The sequence below is a fragment of the Neofelis nebulosa genome, chromosome 4 (genome assembly GCF_028018385.1).
Source record: "Neofelis nebulosa isolate mNeoNeb1 chromosome 4, mNeoNeb1.pri, whole genome shotgun sequence".
NCBI classification, from domain to species: Eukaryota; Metazoa; Chordata; class Mammalia; order Carnivora; family Felidae; genus Neofelis; species Neofelis nebulosa.
In genome coordinates, this window is record NC_080785.1 from 2,676,853 (window position 1) to 2,692,084 (window position 15,232).

General features: G+C 53.1%; 1 protein-coding gene across 12 annotated transcripts in view; it reads right to left on the reverse strand.

Annotated features, from left to right (window-relative positions):
• The window catches only part of RBM33 (RNA binding motif protein 33), a 138,160-nt gene that overhangs the window by 18,741 nt on the left and 104,187 nt on the right, over positions 1–15,232 (reverse strand). For 10 of the 12 annotated variants that reach the window (XM_058723681.1, XM_058723678.1, XM_058723673.1 and 7 more), the window contains one exon: positions 14,597–15,226. In XM_058723681.1, the coding sequence (XP_058579664.1) occupies positions 14,597–15,226 (630 nt within the window). The remainder of the gene's footprint in view (positions 1–14,596; positions 15,227–15,232) is intronic. The other 2 variants (XM_058723675.1, XM_058723674.1) reach the window with 1 other exon arrangement.

Below are 15,232 nucleotides of genomic sequence, written 5' to 3' on the forward strand. Positions count from 1 at the left end.
GGAAGTCCGAGGCGACACGGAACTGGTTAATGCCGACCCTCCCACACAGGAAAATCCACAGGCACTCACTGGTGAGCCCTGTCCCTACCTCAGGAAGAAGGCAGCCCGTGACACTACCTCTCCCGGAAGACAGCGGACGACGAGGCACCTTCCCGCGCCTCCTCAGAGGCTGGCACGTCCCCGAGAGAAAAGCCGAAGGCACCGGGGGAGAAGAGAGCCGCAGGAGGCCCCACGCGCGCGCGCGAGGACCCCACCAGACGTCAGCGGACCGGATGCGCCCACACAGAAAGGGGACCGCGCGCCACGACCAAGCAGCTCTCGCCCCAGGAACGCGAGGCCGACTGTCCCCGCGGAAGGCGGTAACGTGCGGGGCGCACGGGCGGGAGACGCGACGGTGATGGAGACCCGGGACCCGCGACACGCTGGGGCCGGCCGGACGCGCTGTCGGCCCGGGACGGGCATCCGCTACAGGCGGGCAGCGCACGTCGTGCCTGCTGATGGGGACACGGCGCGTCTTCTCCTCGGGGCTTCTCCTCACGCTGCCGCAGACCAGTCGGGGACACGCAGTTTCCGTACTCGCCACCTGGGGACGGTTCAAATCTGGGCCATCTCGGGCTTCAGTCCAGAACCATCCAACCGGACCCCGCGGAGCTGGGACCCAGACGCCGGCCCATTTTAAGGGCTCCCGGGCGACGACGGCTGTCCGGCCAAGGCTGGGGAAGGCTGAACCAGAGGCGTGCTCCCGACGTTCTGCGACCCTGTGCCTCTACCAAGTGCACTGCCGGTGCCAGCTGAGGGTCACGCCGACCTTGCAGAGGAACGTCCCCAAGTGAAAACAATGGAAGCCGTGCGCGGAAGGCAGGCCATTTTGCAAGACCGCGATCCACACAGACATTGAAGCTGCTGGTCTGCGTCTCCTAGAGCTTCTCCACAGGCCTTCCAGCCAAGGAGCGAGCCGGCGCCCCAGCCGGGGGACCGGGCGTGACCTAGCCCATGCGCGCAGTGTCTCAGTCTCTGCCTTAAAGAGCTACGTGACCTCTCTCTAGTTTCGTAGGCGTTGAATTTTTCTATCGTAAAACGCTGAGAGTCTCATAAGGATACATACGTACCACATCCTCATCTCTCGTAAGAGCCAACGGTCCATCAGTTACTAATCTCTCTGACGTCCTGGAGTTGCGTTAGCACAAGACTCGTGTATCTCCTATGCGCGTGTTCGGCTGTACGGGCCTCACGGACATCTCTCCCTGTCACACGAGCAGACGCTTCACGCGGAGCCCAGGCCCCACAAGAGGCTGCGTGCCGGGTGCACACAGGGCCGGCCCACCAGATCCTCCGCACGGCTCAGCGGCACCATGGTCTACCGGCCGAGCCCCCCCCCCCCCCCCCCCCCCGCCGCGTTTGGCCGCGTGCAGAAGCGGACCGGTACCGGCCAGCTGTACGGGACAGCCTTCCACCGCACGGACTTCAGGGAACTGAATAAACTCCCCGGAAGTTCACCCGGCAAGGTACAAGTTCGAGGATGCCCAGAGCACCCGCTGCCTCGCCAGCATCTGAAGAAACCGGGGGTTGAGACCCCGTAAGTCTGCTTTGCTCACCAAGCCGAATGTCTCGTGCACGCTGAAGGTACTGAGATGGCTACTGAATAAATCAATAAGCAGCAAATCATACTTTACCATGCGGTTCTCAACGTGCTACGTAAAAAGGAGGATGACATCAGAATGCGAGGCTACAGCCGCTGTCGATCACAGGCACTGACCACATGTCACTACGATACCAAAAGGCCAGCCTTCAGGTCAGTAGTACTATTTTTGTGCATCGGGAAATATTACGCCACATTGGAGACTAGATAGTGAGCCGGTACACGTGGCCTAAAAGGAACGATGTCCATGGATACGATGGACAAAAAGAATGAATATTGTCGTAATTTTTTTCTTTAGCAATCCAAAGCTTAAAAACAAGATCATCCAGATAGTAAACTTTAAATTAAAAAGAAAAGCTTACACTGAAAGCAAGATATTATAATTGCCTATTTTAAGGTAGATGGTATGTGTATGTATTTGGATGATAAATACAGAATGCTAGTGATCTGGTGATTTTTAAACTGGGAACTGAGAACATAAACACTTAATCAAGAAACACTCCAAATAATCAAAATTATTTTCGTTGCTACTTTGGCTGAGAGACTGGTGGCAACACATCATAAGAGGAGATGTTAAGGTCAGATAAAACCCCTGAAAACCAAAGTTCTAAACTTTCATTTTCAAGAGAAGTTTACATTTTAAAGCAGGCTTGACCCCAAAGCTGCAAGAAAACAGGTATCACAAAAGCCTCTCCTCTCCTCATCTGCAAGGAGAAAACTCTCCTTCTATAGAGTGGAGAACGACGGCTTCCGACGTAAAGAAAAGGGGTCCCACGTGGTGTAAAGACCTCACTTCGGGTCTTCTAAGAAAGCACCTGAGAAGAGGGACGCCTTTTCTGTGGGTCCGCACCTCACCTGCGGCTCTGGCCCCAGGACACAAACTCACAGGCACAGGCACGGGGTCTCTGTCCTTCTCCCTGCTTGGAGCACCCCGCTCCCCCGCCCCGCACTCCCCAGGCTAGTCACTGCTCCGTGCTTCTTCACAGCAGTAGTGGCCACTGCTGTCCTGATCGCGGTCACTGGAACCGGGGCCCCATGGCACCCTCCAAGAGGGGACAGAGCGGGTGGACACAGTCACTTGCTCAGTCAACGAAGCACACGGAACGGGGCATGCTCAGGCAGGGATCATGACGACTGCCCGGCTTTTCAGAAACACTGCTCCCATCAACCGTTTACCGGAAAGTCGGAGGAAGCCCCGGGTCAGCTCTGGAGTCGCTCATATTCAGGGCAATTCTGCACACCTTCGGTAGCCACGAACAGAAACTTGCAAGGCGTTACCACGTCCCCCTCTCGGGAGGGTCTGCGATGCAACAAGCGGACTAGGGTCTGTACACAGTTTTCCATCAATCCTCCCTCCAAGGTAACTATGATCCTCATTTTGTAAAGGGAAACCCCGAGACCCCTGGTCACACAGTAACTGCTGGGACTTCCTGTCTCCGAGGTCCTACGCCGCTTCCCAGGAGGCGGCCTTTCCCCGTAACTGTTCTCAGCAAACAGACTAACCGTCACCCAAAAGAAAAAGGTCCCTGCGTTGCTGTCCTAAATACCATACTGAGCCCTGAAGACCAAAATCTAAGTTATGCAATTGTTCCCTTCTATAAGAAAAATGGAGAGGTTTCATTTTGTCAATGGAGGGATCAACTACTCTCTTTCAAATCAGCACAATGAAAAGCTAATTCTGGGGAGAAATTCTAAGTTCCAGAATTATTCCAAGTAACCTGTGAAAACCAGTTAATGTAGTAATTACTAGGCGGTGGCCAGGAGCATCGTTTCATACCTAACACTTGCACACGGACACGGATGAAGGTGAATGAGGATCACATACCACACCGAACCCCCCACCTGGAGGTCTTCCGTAACTCACACAGTTACAGCACTCAAAGAGGCCCTAAGATCCTTAGCGCTCACACGTGCAAACTTAAAAACCCCGTTGTTCAAATTAGGATTTTCAGAAACCTGTTACATTAACGTAAGGAAATAACCGATTGTTTGTGGATTTACGTCCTGTTCAAAACAAGTAAGTTCACTTTGGTTTGGTTTTGGTTTTTTAAGATTTTATTATTTTTATGCAATCTCCACCCCCAACGTGGGGCTCGAACTCACAACCCTGAGGTCAAGAGCTGCACACTCCCCCAACTGAGCCAGCCAGGCACCCTGAAAAAAAATTCACTGTGAGAGTGAATTTCTCGGGGGGTGGGGGTGGGGGGCACAGTTCCCTTTCAAACTCCTCACGCAGCAGCAATTGCGTACGATTTTCAGTACCTTCCACCTCCTCTGAAACACAGATGAGGAGAAAAGGCGGCTGGCCGGCCTCAGACCAAACAAACCAGAAATATCTTGTCGTTTGTTTTTTTTCCGCAAATGATTATCTTTTAATGACTGCTATAAACATGTCTTTTCAGAGTAGTTTTCCTCTTCTAAATTATGTAAGAGGCACTACCTGAATTAAGTAAGCTTAGGGAATACTTTTTATCAGCTTAATCGTTACCAAAAAATGAGGTCTGTAGCCACCAACATTAGGACAAATTTATTTATAACAAATGGCTTAAATGTACAGATAAAAACGCCTATTGATAATGTCAGGGCCTCCTGCAATTTGACAGATCAAATCTTATTTCCATTCTTAAACCCCATGAAGAAGTGAGATCACGGACTTGCATTCACTAGTGAGCAAATTGATTAATCCCCCTCCATAGAAATCTCAACTCTTGATTACACCTATCAGACGCTAAGCAGCATTATTCTAGAGTGACAACACTTGACAAATTCCCCAACCGTTTTTCTCAGCTTTTGTGGCCCTGCTAGCTTGTATTAACCCTGATGAAAAATTAATTTTCCTTATCTTCTTCTAAACCCCAAAATCCAAATCCGCCAAACTGGCAACTCTTTCTGTAAAGGTATTATGAAAACCTCTAAAAGATTAATTGCATGTCTTCAGGTGACATTAAATTAATTTCTGCACTCGTGACAGACATTTGATACTCCGCACTGAGAGGACAGATAACATTGTCAGGACACACACAAGGACAGTGGTTAGGGTCCCAGGGCAGCCTCTTAGGAATTCTCCGTCCGATAAGGCCCACTTCACTGTCACGCCAGTGCTGCCGATCTCACAGCCCGCAGACCTCACGGAACAGGTTTCTATTAACTGCAACAATGCCGGGCCTGGCCCCGTAATCTTGGGAAGGCTCGCTCAGAATCTGGCCAATAAATGATATGCACGCGACAGCAACTTTCGAAACATCAATACACTTAAGGCTCTATTTTGTCTCTGAAGACTACTGTTCAAGGAGAAAAGGTGCAAGAAAATAAACAGGCTAACATTTTCTTTCCAGGTTCCTGGGTCAATGCCCTAATTAAATTGTTGCAGCATAACAGGAAGGGAGAACGGTTTGCATTTGCAGCGTCCGATTCTCTGCAACCCACGATCCTTAGATTGTTCACGCCGAACACGTGAACAATCTAAGTCTTAAATGCTTCCTGTAAAATTTCAGCAGTGGGTCCACGTGAGCTGGCGTGAACCAAAACCCCTAAGGTTAGGGAGCGCAGGGCACATGGGGCTCGTAGGCGCCAGGGCTTCCCGAAGCGTGAGGACCCGACGGCAGGGACGCAGAGCTCACCGCGGCAGGAACTCGGGAACCGGGCAGTCTCTCCAGCGCGATCTCCCCGCTCTAGCTTTGAGATCAGTTGGGCTTTGGGGAGATCCGGAAACAGCAAAATTAACTGGCCTCTGGAGTTAATAAGCCTCAGAGGGGACTTCCCGCCCCAGGCTCTCAAGAGGAGAAGGCAGCGGGCTCTTCCAGATGAGACTCCACGAGGGGGAGGCTCCAGGCTGGGGAAAGAGGCTTCTAGGCGGCCCTCGAGGAGCAGCCTGGACGACCTACTTGGCAGCATGGGGGAGGCCCCTGCAGGGGGAGCTGTGGGAAGTCAGGGAGAAGGACTGAGCTGAGACCACCCCCCCCACCCACCAACCCCCAGGGGAGCCACTCCTATTCCACTGGGGAGAGGGAGCTCGCAAATCCTGATTTCTGATTTCAGCACTTCACTCCCCAGCACCGCTGCCCTAAAGCAACCCAAAAATTAATGTAGAGAGATTCGGATTCACTACAAGGAACTACTTCTGTCCTGCAACGAACACCTGCCGACTCTGCCCCAATTTCGCTTAAACAGTCGTTTCTCTGAAAGTTATGAACTCTGCCCGCTAAGGCATTTCAAAGGTCTTAAAGACAACTATTTATGCACAATAGCTTCTCCTCTGAAAGGAAGTTTCTAGCATACGCATGTCCTCAAACACGTGACTAATCCAGATTCTTGCCCCGAGTTCCTTCCTCTCTTCTGCGGTTTGCCTTTCGGCCGTTTTCCTGCTCGCCAGCACCTGTAACAGGGAATCAGCCAGCCTCCCCACCCCCCCACCCCCCCACGGCCCCACTGCCCCGAGAGGGACAGGAGCCAGCGGGGAAGGGTCTGGTGCTCACCCCCACCCCCGGCCCCGGCCCCGCTGGCTCCCCACACCCGCGTTACAGCAGCTTCTCTTACACCCAGCTCCCCGACTGCCTGGTCTTCCCAGGTCCCTTCTGGCACAACTCCGTGGCAGCTCTGTCCTTTCCGACCTCACTTCCAACTCCCTTCCACCGGACTTCCCTCCTTCCTGAGGCTCCCGGGGACTGCCTGACCCCATAGCACAAAGTCCGCTTGGGCCAGGAATGAGGCGAGTCAGCAGAAGAGCTGTGCCCGCCGCGCTGGGAGGCGGCTCAGCACAGGGCACGTGGCGTGACCCTGCCCCGACCCGGGTCTCCTCACCGCGCACTCACAGCTCAGTGCAACCCCCAAAGGTGCCAAACAGTATGTCTGATATAACCCCATCTTGTAAACTGAATACAAAAGGAGTCTGGGACGGAACCATGAATGTTAGCCTAAAAACATGGCCAGAAGAATTCATAATAAGGATTAACGCTACTTTTGGTTTTTCCAAAGTTGGCTAACTGGTGTCATCTAAATTTCAACGGATCTGTAACGCGCTTGACACCGTCCTAATCCTGGAGACCGAAAAAGATGGAGGAGCAAACCCAGCCTCAGTCAGTGGCCGTAGCGGGCGACAGAGCCCTGCAAACCAGAGGTCACGCGCAGCAGGTGGCAAGGGGGCCAGAGGCAGGAACGGGGCACGTCCGGACAGCGGGAGGCAGTGAAGGTGGCCGATTCCACCCCTATGCTCTAGGCACAGAAGCTGCGACCCCCCTCCCACCCCCCGCCCAGTGGAGGAGTCCCCAGTGGGTGGCAGATGTCCCCAGGATGAACGTTTCTGTCTCTAAATCCAACGCCCAGGAGTCATGCCTATCACTTCCTGTGTCGTAAAAACAGAAAAAAAGCCTGCATGTAATGACTGTTTTAGAAGCGTACTTTAAAAAAGCAAGGATCAAATACTAGGCCCGTTATCCCTCTGTGAAAACTCTCCAATGGCTCCCGCTGCTCTCACGATCAAGGTCCAACACCTAACACAGCCCGTAAGGCCCCTGCACTCTGGCCAAACTGGCCTTCCTGCAGCTGGAAAACAGGCCGTGACTTTCCTGCCACAGGACCTTCACACACGCTCTTCCCCATCATCCTAGAAGGCGTTTTCCTTTTCCCCTGCCCTCCTTCAGCCAGTGATCTACACTCTTCACTTGAAGTCACTTCTTCAGGTCCTCCTGTCATAATGCTCACAACACCGTGTCGCTGTCTGCTTTTCCAGCACCTGGTTTGCTGAGCAGTCTTACGCAGCTGAACTAGCAACGCGGCCCCGTCGCCGCTGGGACAATCGCCAGCACGACCACCCTGCTCATAAATGCTGGCAGCCAATGCAGGACCCTCACACCCAAGAGTCACCGAGGAAGCTGCAGTGTCTCCTAGCTGTGGCTGTCCAGCAGCTGTGCTGACCCATGTAAGGAACAGAACAAAACGCAAAACCACACAAAACGCAAGGTCCCCACATATGGCGAGCCTGCCTGCGCCCTGCCGTGGAGAGGAGGGAAGCCTCAGAAACCCGCCAAGACCTCCCCACCCCCGCTTAGTACCACGCACCTCAGCGCCTGCCACAAGGACACGCCTTTGCTAGCCCCCCCATCCACCACAACCCTCGGGTTTCATATTTAAACAGGGATGCCGAATTCTCGGCATTCTCACACAAAAGCAATTCAAGAAATAAACTCAACACATCAGAGAGGGTGCTTTACTCATGTCAATGCCCTATTTCTAGAAACGTCGTATACAACAGAATCTGCTTCTGATCCATCCTCCGGCCTCGGGAGCTGCCCGGGGAGGGGTGGGTGTGCGCTGGGAGGGCCCAGAAGCACAGCAGGCACCTGCTCTCACTGCGGAGACAGGACCGCACGGCTGAGCAGGAAAAACGGAGCACGGGCCCAACCCCCTCTTGCACCAGGTCTCTCAGGACGTGTTCAAAGAACGATGGATGCATCAAAGAACACGGAGCCAGCCTGGAACAATTCAAACATCAAAACCAGTAACGACAGTAGCAGTTCACTGGACAAAATGAGAATCCAGAGGCTCGCACTGCTGTAAATAAATGAACAAATGAACAAGAGTAAAGAGGAAGCTACACAGCAAGCACAGAAAAGTGCTGGCATTAGAAAGACACCAGTGCTCGGGGCGCCCGGGTGGCTCAGTCAGTTAAGCATCTGTCTCTTGATTTCCGCTCGGGTCATGATCTCACAGTTGGTTGGTGAGTCTGAGCCCCCCATCAGGCTCCACGGTAACACTGCAGAGCCTGCGTGGGATTCTTTCTCTCTCCCTCTCTGCCCCTCCCCGGCTCACATGCCCTCTTAAAAAAATTAACATGAAAAAAAATTTGTAATAAAAAAAAAAAAAAATCACCGCTTCCTAAAAAACAGTGAAGATCGGACAAGAGATGAGACATTTACATAGTCTCGAAGTACCTTCCCGTACGTCACTTCTCAGTTACCTGGGGTAGGACTGGAACCGCACGGCACAGACACTTGGCAAGCGCCACCTTCCTCAAGCGATCGAAGCGGCCAACGCTGGACAAGTGTGCCAGGCGCCCCCCGACAGGACCCACGGAGGACACAGTATCCTTCTGTGCCGCTCCTGCCGAAAATGCGTGACCTGAAACCGATCACGAGGAAAAGTACGACAAATCCGGAGGACGTCTGACAAAATAATCAGCCTCCCCTCTTTAAAGAAAGTCCAGGGCAAGACACACGGAGGCCGAGGCTCCGTCCCAGAGTCAGGGAGACTAAACGCAATGCACCATCCGGGACCGGACCCCCACACTGCGGAAAGGTGGCTGTGAGGAACGTTACCGGGACAACTGATGAAATCTGAACACGTACTGTGGATTAGGCGGTGATGCGTATCGCCGTGAGATTTTCTGAGTCGTGAGGATGTCTGAGTGCGGTTTTGTGAGACAACACCTCAATAATGAGGCAACACGGGGGTGTCTCCAGCCCACTCTCAGAACAGCGAGAAAGTGTGTGTGTGTGTGTGTGTGTGTGTGTGTGTGTGTGTGGAGAAGGGCAAAAAGAAACACCGATAACGCAAACGTGGTAAAACACAGCCCGGTCAATCGGGTAAAAGGGGCACGGGAAGTCCTCCTACGACTTTCGCAACTTCTCTCACACGGACGTTCTCCCCAAAGTCAACCACCCTCCGCCACACGCGAGAGGTCAGGTAGGCACGTCGCCTCCACCACCTCTGGAGGAGATCCGAGAGACGGCGAGCGGGCACAAACGCGGTAGAAACCCCGAAAGCGAGCTCGCGCGCACGCGCGAGTCAATCGGGACTTGCCGCGCGCGGCATTCTGACAGCCTTTTAAAAGTAAAACACAGGAGCCTCGCGATGGGACAGCCGGCTCCCCTGCTGAGGCGTTCCGCGCGTCCCCCTTTTCTCTGCGCGGCCAGCAGAACAAAGCACCGGTCCCTTCATTTGCCGCCAAATTCTTAATTTTATGACCTCAAGGAGAGTAAGCCGCTGAATTCAGAATCTGCTTTCATTTCCTTCAAGAACACCGGCGACCGCCGCTGCAAAGAGGCCGTCTCTTCCTCGAGCTGGAAGGAGACGGCAGCGGCGTCCAGGGACCTGCCGCCCTGCGCGCGGGCACCGCGTCGCTCACCACACGCGGAACCACGGCCCACGGCCCACGGCCCGCGCGGGAAAGCCGGCCCCGTTCTCCCGGGGACGCCGGGCTTCGCTGGGGCCGCCAACCGAGGTTCCCCGAGGCCCGAACCTGGAAGACGGGGCGGCAGTCCCCACTAAGGTCCTGAACGAAGGAGGGCCCGGGGCACGCGCCTGCCCCGGTCCCGGTTCTCTGGTGTCTGGTCCCAAAGGACGGCTGGAGGACTATGGTAAGTTCACGTCGAGGAAACGCTTTATATTTTTGTATTTGCTCTCGTGTCACTCGAATAGTTTTTCTGGATTCTGTATGCGTTATGAACAAAACTATGAGTTAACGAGACTGCTCTTTTGGCTTCTGAAAACTAAATACTTAAGTAGCTTTCTGAGACACGAGCAAATGGAGAATATTTCCAGATCTTCAGTAATCTGATCATTCCATCAAACACAATTCTTTAGGCAGGTCACTTACATAAGTACCTTCGAGGAGGCACGTGAAATTTTGGAAGCATTTGCCAATATTCAACACTCTTCATAACCCGCCACTCCTCAGACACTCATTCTAGCAAAGCTGGACAAGATACGAAAAAACTAAAATCCACACATACGTGGAGCGCCTCACCACAAAGGTCTCGTTGAACTGCAAATTCCCCAGGTTTTCATCTCAGTGTTTTAAATACAAAACGTGGCCTAATTTGACTTCCCCAGCAACGTTCAAAGGTTCGCTCACAGCACACGGCAAGTAGGGCTGCACGCGGCCAGGCCACACTGTCCCTCACGCTGGCGGGCCGGGGGCCAGGAGCCTACCCCCACGTTAACACAGGTTCCAGAACAGGAATGATGGAAACCCGGCCCCTCTCCAGTCCCGCACCCGCAGCTGCGGCCGCGCACCCCTCGCGGCATTTTCCTACTTCCGGACGCTCCCCAACACTCTCCAGTCAGTAGCCACCACTAGGGCTCGGCAAGAAAACTGAAACCTAATCGTCACACTTCTTCCAGAAGCCCCTGGCAGAACTCTTCTGGACCAATTCTATGTACTCACTGGCAACGGCAGAATATTATCCCTCATCAACTAACACCGGAAAAAGGCAGCAGCAAAAACAACTGTTACAAACATTGGTAAAAAACTTAGCTCTACCCTGGGCTGCTAACACAACCTCTCTGAGACTCCGTCTACTCACCTGTAAAACGGGAACACAAGTATCCGCCTCATCCAGATGCCGTGAGTACATGCTATGCACCCGATGTACGGTAACTACTACTATTTAGGGCATGAAATCACAGCCTGCATTCCTGGAATGGGCCTTGGGAGCACCTAAAAAGCAAACAGACGTGCGTGGAGGGCCTTCCACGTGCCAGAAGGTTCATCTCCTCCTTTCCCACAACTTTAAAAACCCCGTCCGCAGCCTGGAGACTTGGGTTCAGACAAATGAACTGGCAGTTCAGGGCCCCAAACAACGGAAGACATATGCCCGTCCAAACACGGGGCTCCCTCACACACAGCCACGCTGTCCCCACCACGTGGCGCCTCTGCGCGCACACGCGAGCTCTCGGTCCCGGCGAGGGACAGCTGTAACGTCTACGTTCCACAGAAGGGAATTTCACGAGGACCAACCACCGGCAGGATGCCAACAGCCCCTGAGCAAGATGAAGAACCACTCCTGGACCTTAACCACGACCATGGTCACCACGACTGTGAGAACCAACACCAAGAAAGAATTTTTACTAAGTTCTTTCTGAAAATGCTTCCTGTGCCCGTGATGCATTAACCACAATAAAGAGAGAGGATATTAAAAAACTAGAAATTCTCTTACGATGATGAGGGTGCATTAAAATCACCATAGGGGCATCTGGGTGGCTCAGTCAGTTAAGCATCCAACTCTTGATTTCGGCCCAGGTCATGATCTCACGGTTTGTGGGATCCAGCCCCATGATGGACAGTGCAGAGCCTGCTTGGGATTCTCTTTCTCTCTTTCTCTCTCTCTCTCTCTCTCTCTCTCTCCCTCTCCCTCTCCCTCTGCTCCTCCTCTGCTGCACACACACCCTCTCTCAAAATCACATCATTTTAAAGATAATGAACCTAATAAAAAAGAAGACTAAAAACAACGACTGCCTTAAGACTCGGGCTCTTTCACATTGTAAAAAACCCAATTTAATAAAATCCAAAAGTAATTATTTGATTACAAATAAAATATGGAAAATAACAAGAGAATTCCGCGTTGGTTCACAACAGCCCCACAAGTAAATTGAGAATTCTCATTAAATTTTAAGATATTTCCAATTTGCCTGTCAGAGTAAGAGTTCCAAGACATTTCTGCTTCCCTAGCAATCCTGTGGACACCTACTTTAGTGGCCACCAGGACCACTTTAGCAGGCCACTATGTACCACCACAGTCCCGGGTCCCGTCTAGAAACCAGACAGCAGAGTAGAGGAGCCTACTGAATGCAAAGAATAATTCTAACGACACAGATTTGATGCCAGTATAGGTTAGAAAAAAGTAAACAAAATTCTCTCCAGAGTAAATCTCTAGGAAACCTTATCAATACAATACACAATGTATGTGTTTTGTACTAACAGGATGCAAAGAAGTCCAGGGCTCACAGCAAGACACAAACAGAACGTGAACAGACAACAAGATGCTTTCATTCAGTAAGTAACTAGAAAGGTGAGACGCACACGTGAATACTCTGCACAGGTGTGACAGGTGAGCCCCCGTCGGCCCCTTACACGGTACCAGCTGAGCCCCCAGTGTTCGTGCCACCGTCTCCGGGAAGAGGGCAGGCTGGCAGGGGCAGAAACGACAGGAGAAATGCCAGAACGGAACCATTTCCCCTCCGCATCAGCAGGTACAGCTAAGAATGTGTTCTCTTAAGAACAGTTCCTTCCTCAGGATGCCCGGGGGGCTCGGTTGGGCGTCCAACTTCAGCCCAGGTCATGATGCAGTTCGTGGGTTCGAGCCCCGCATCAGGCTCTGTGCTGACAGCTCAGAGCCTGGAGCCTGCTTCCGATTCTGTGTCTCCCTCTCTCCACCACTCCCCTGCTGGCGTGTGCTCCTTCTCTCTCAAAAATAAAAAAAAAATTTTTTTCTAAAGAATAGTTCCTTCCTACCTACAAAAGAAAAACCCCGAGGCCTTTAGGGAAATAGTATTTTTTCTGTTTCAGAGAGATACAAACAAGAAATGTTTACCCTCCAATAATTCAAAAGTTGCCAACACACTACTACAGGACTTGCTAAGATAAATCGTAAGATACAAAACGTGTCGGTTAGTAAACTCAAAACTTAGGAATTAAAAGGAGAGCTAAAGAAAGCTGTTCCGAATTTTGGCATGCAGCTATTTTTATGTAAACTCCTCTGTTGTTTTTCTGCGTATTATAAAATTATACAGCATGATTTTGGAATACAGTCTGATAAAAAAAAAAAAAAAACTCCCCCTCCCCTACTGGAGAGAAAGACAGCAAAAACTTAAGTAGATAAATTTTTTAAAGGAAAGGTGCTAACTGGTTTGAAAGTCGCTTTCAGAGCAGAGTGGTGCCCTGCACATCCCAGCCCGCCAGAGGCCCTCACTTTCACACAGGCCACATTACCACACTGTACCAGGCACAGGGGCCACAAGAAAAGGTCTATTCCCAGCCATGGCCCCATGGCCCCTCCTCCTAAGTTTTTAACTCAATTACAAAAAAAAAAAAAAAAGAGAGAGAGAGAGAGAGAGAGAGAGAGAGAGACAGAGAGAGAGACAGAGAGAAATTAAGTATGCCTCAGACAAAGCCAGAACAAAAGGCCACAGATACCATAAAACTGATTAACGCTTGGGTTCTCGCCTCAAGAAAACAAACTCGCACAATGTTAACACAAGCTGCGGTGACACAGGCCATCTGCTTATCAACATTTTGAATCACAACAAATGGAGGGGAGAAAAAACAGATTTGGAAAAATATCACAGGGTCTGCTGAATATGGGATTTCCAATTCCTATCATTCTACCAAAACTGTTGCTACAGCATGTGAGGAAGTCACACTTTCATACGGACCCAGGAACAAAGGCGTTGGAGGTCAGCGACTCATAGGAGCAGCCATGGGCTGTCCCTAACCCGGTGCGTGGCCTTCTCCCTGGACCGGAGCCCCGGCTGCCCTGCCCTGCCCCCCGTCTCACTGCCGCCGGAACAGGCTGTGAGTCCCCTTCTGTGCGGGGAGCAAGGAGCGTGTGGCCTACAGAGCCTCGTGCGGCGGGGACCTGTCCGCGGCACCTCCGAGTGCCACCCTTACCCAGACCGCCAAGCTGGCCCTCACCGAGAATGCTCGAGCACGGGGACCGCTCAGAAACGCAGAGAGAAGCGGGCTGCGCTCCCCCCGGAACCACACGACCCACGTGGCCTCCCTGGAGAACTCTGCTAAGCCCTCTGTCTTCTAAAACGAGAGAGACCAGCTCGGACACACAAGATGACAGTCCTGGAGACAATGCTGCTGAGAAGCGGCCTGTCCCCCAGCCGCGGGGCCCCCCTGAATCTGAAGCTACACACAACGGGTACTTGTTTGCGGGTGAAGGGAACTTAATTTTTACAACAACTTGGCGATTCTGTCACAAATTACCTACGAAAGGAAAAGCTAAAACTGAGAAGCATCCGCCCTGGGGCTGCCACACTGGCCTTTCGTGAAGACCCGGGGGAACCGGAAGGTCAGAAGGGGAACTGAAGACAACCCTGACCGCTGGACTCGGGCGCTCAGAGGCTGGACCGCGTGATTCTAGCAGGCTGCCCGCTCCCAACCCTCCCCTGGGGACGAGGACACTGTACGTGAGGCGCAGATTCCAAGAGGCGCTGGTGACCTCGTCAACTTACCCCGCCTGACAACTTAATCACCCTGACCTTGGAGCTGACGTGCGGCCCGTCTCCGCCGCCGCTGCCGGCCCGGTGCATGACCGTCCTCTTGGCGCCGGGCTTGGCGTCCGGGGGCCGGCCCTGGAGGGCGGCTCGAGCACTCTGCGAGGGGGGTGGCGGCCCCTCCGCGTCCGCGGGCTTCCCCTGCGGGACCCTGTGCGGGCCCGGACTCTGAGGGACGGCCCTGGCCTGCCTCGGGTGCTTGGGCGGTTTCGTCTGCTGTCCTTGGTACTGCCCCGGAGCGCCGGCCGGCGCAAAGGTGGACATTTTGGGCTGAACGTTCGAAACGGGGCCGTCCTGGCTTTTCACAAGGAGTCTGTTTTTCACATTCGGTCTAGGCTGCGCGCCCGGGAAGGGCAGGAGCGGGTTCCCGTTGGCGGGGGCCGGTGAGGCCGCCTGCTCGTCCGGCTCGGCCGAGGCTGCGGGCAGGTGCAGCTGCTGCTGGGCCAGCCTCTCCAGCAGCTCCTTCTTCCTGGCGCCCGCCTGCTGCTGCCGCCGCAGCTCCTTCTGCTTCAGGATCTCTTCTCGCAGGCGCTTCTGCTCCTCGATCTTCAGGCGGTAGAGGCGCGTCTCCTCATCTTCATCGGGAAACTGCAA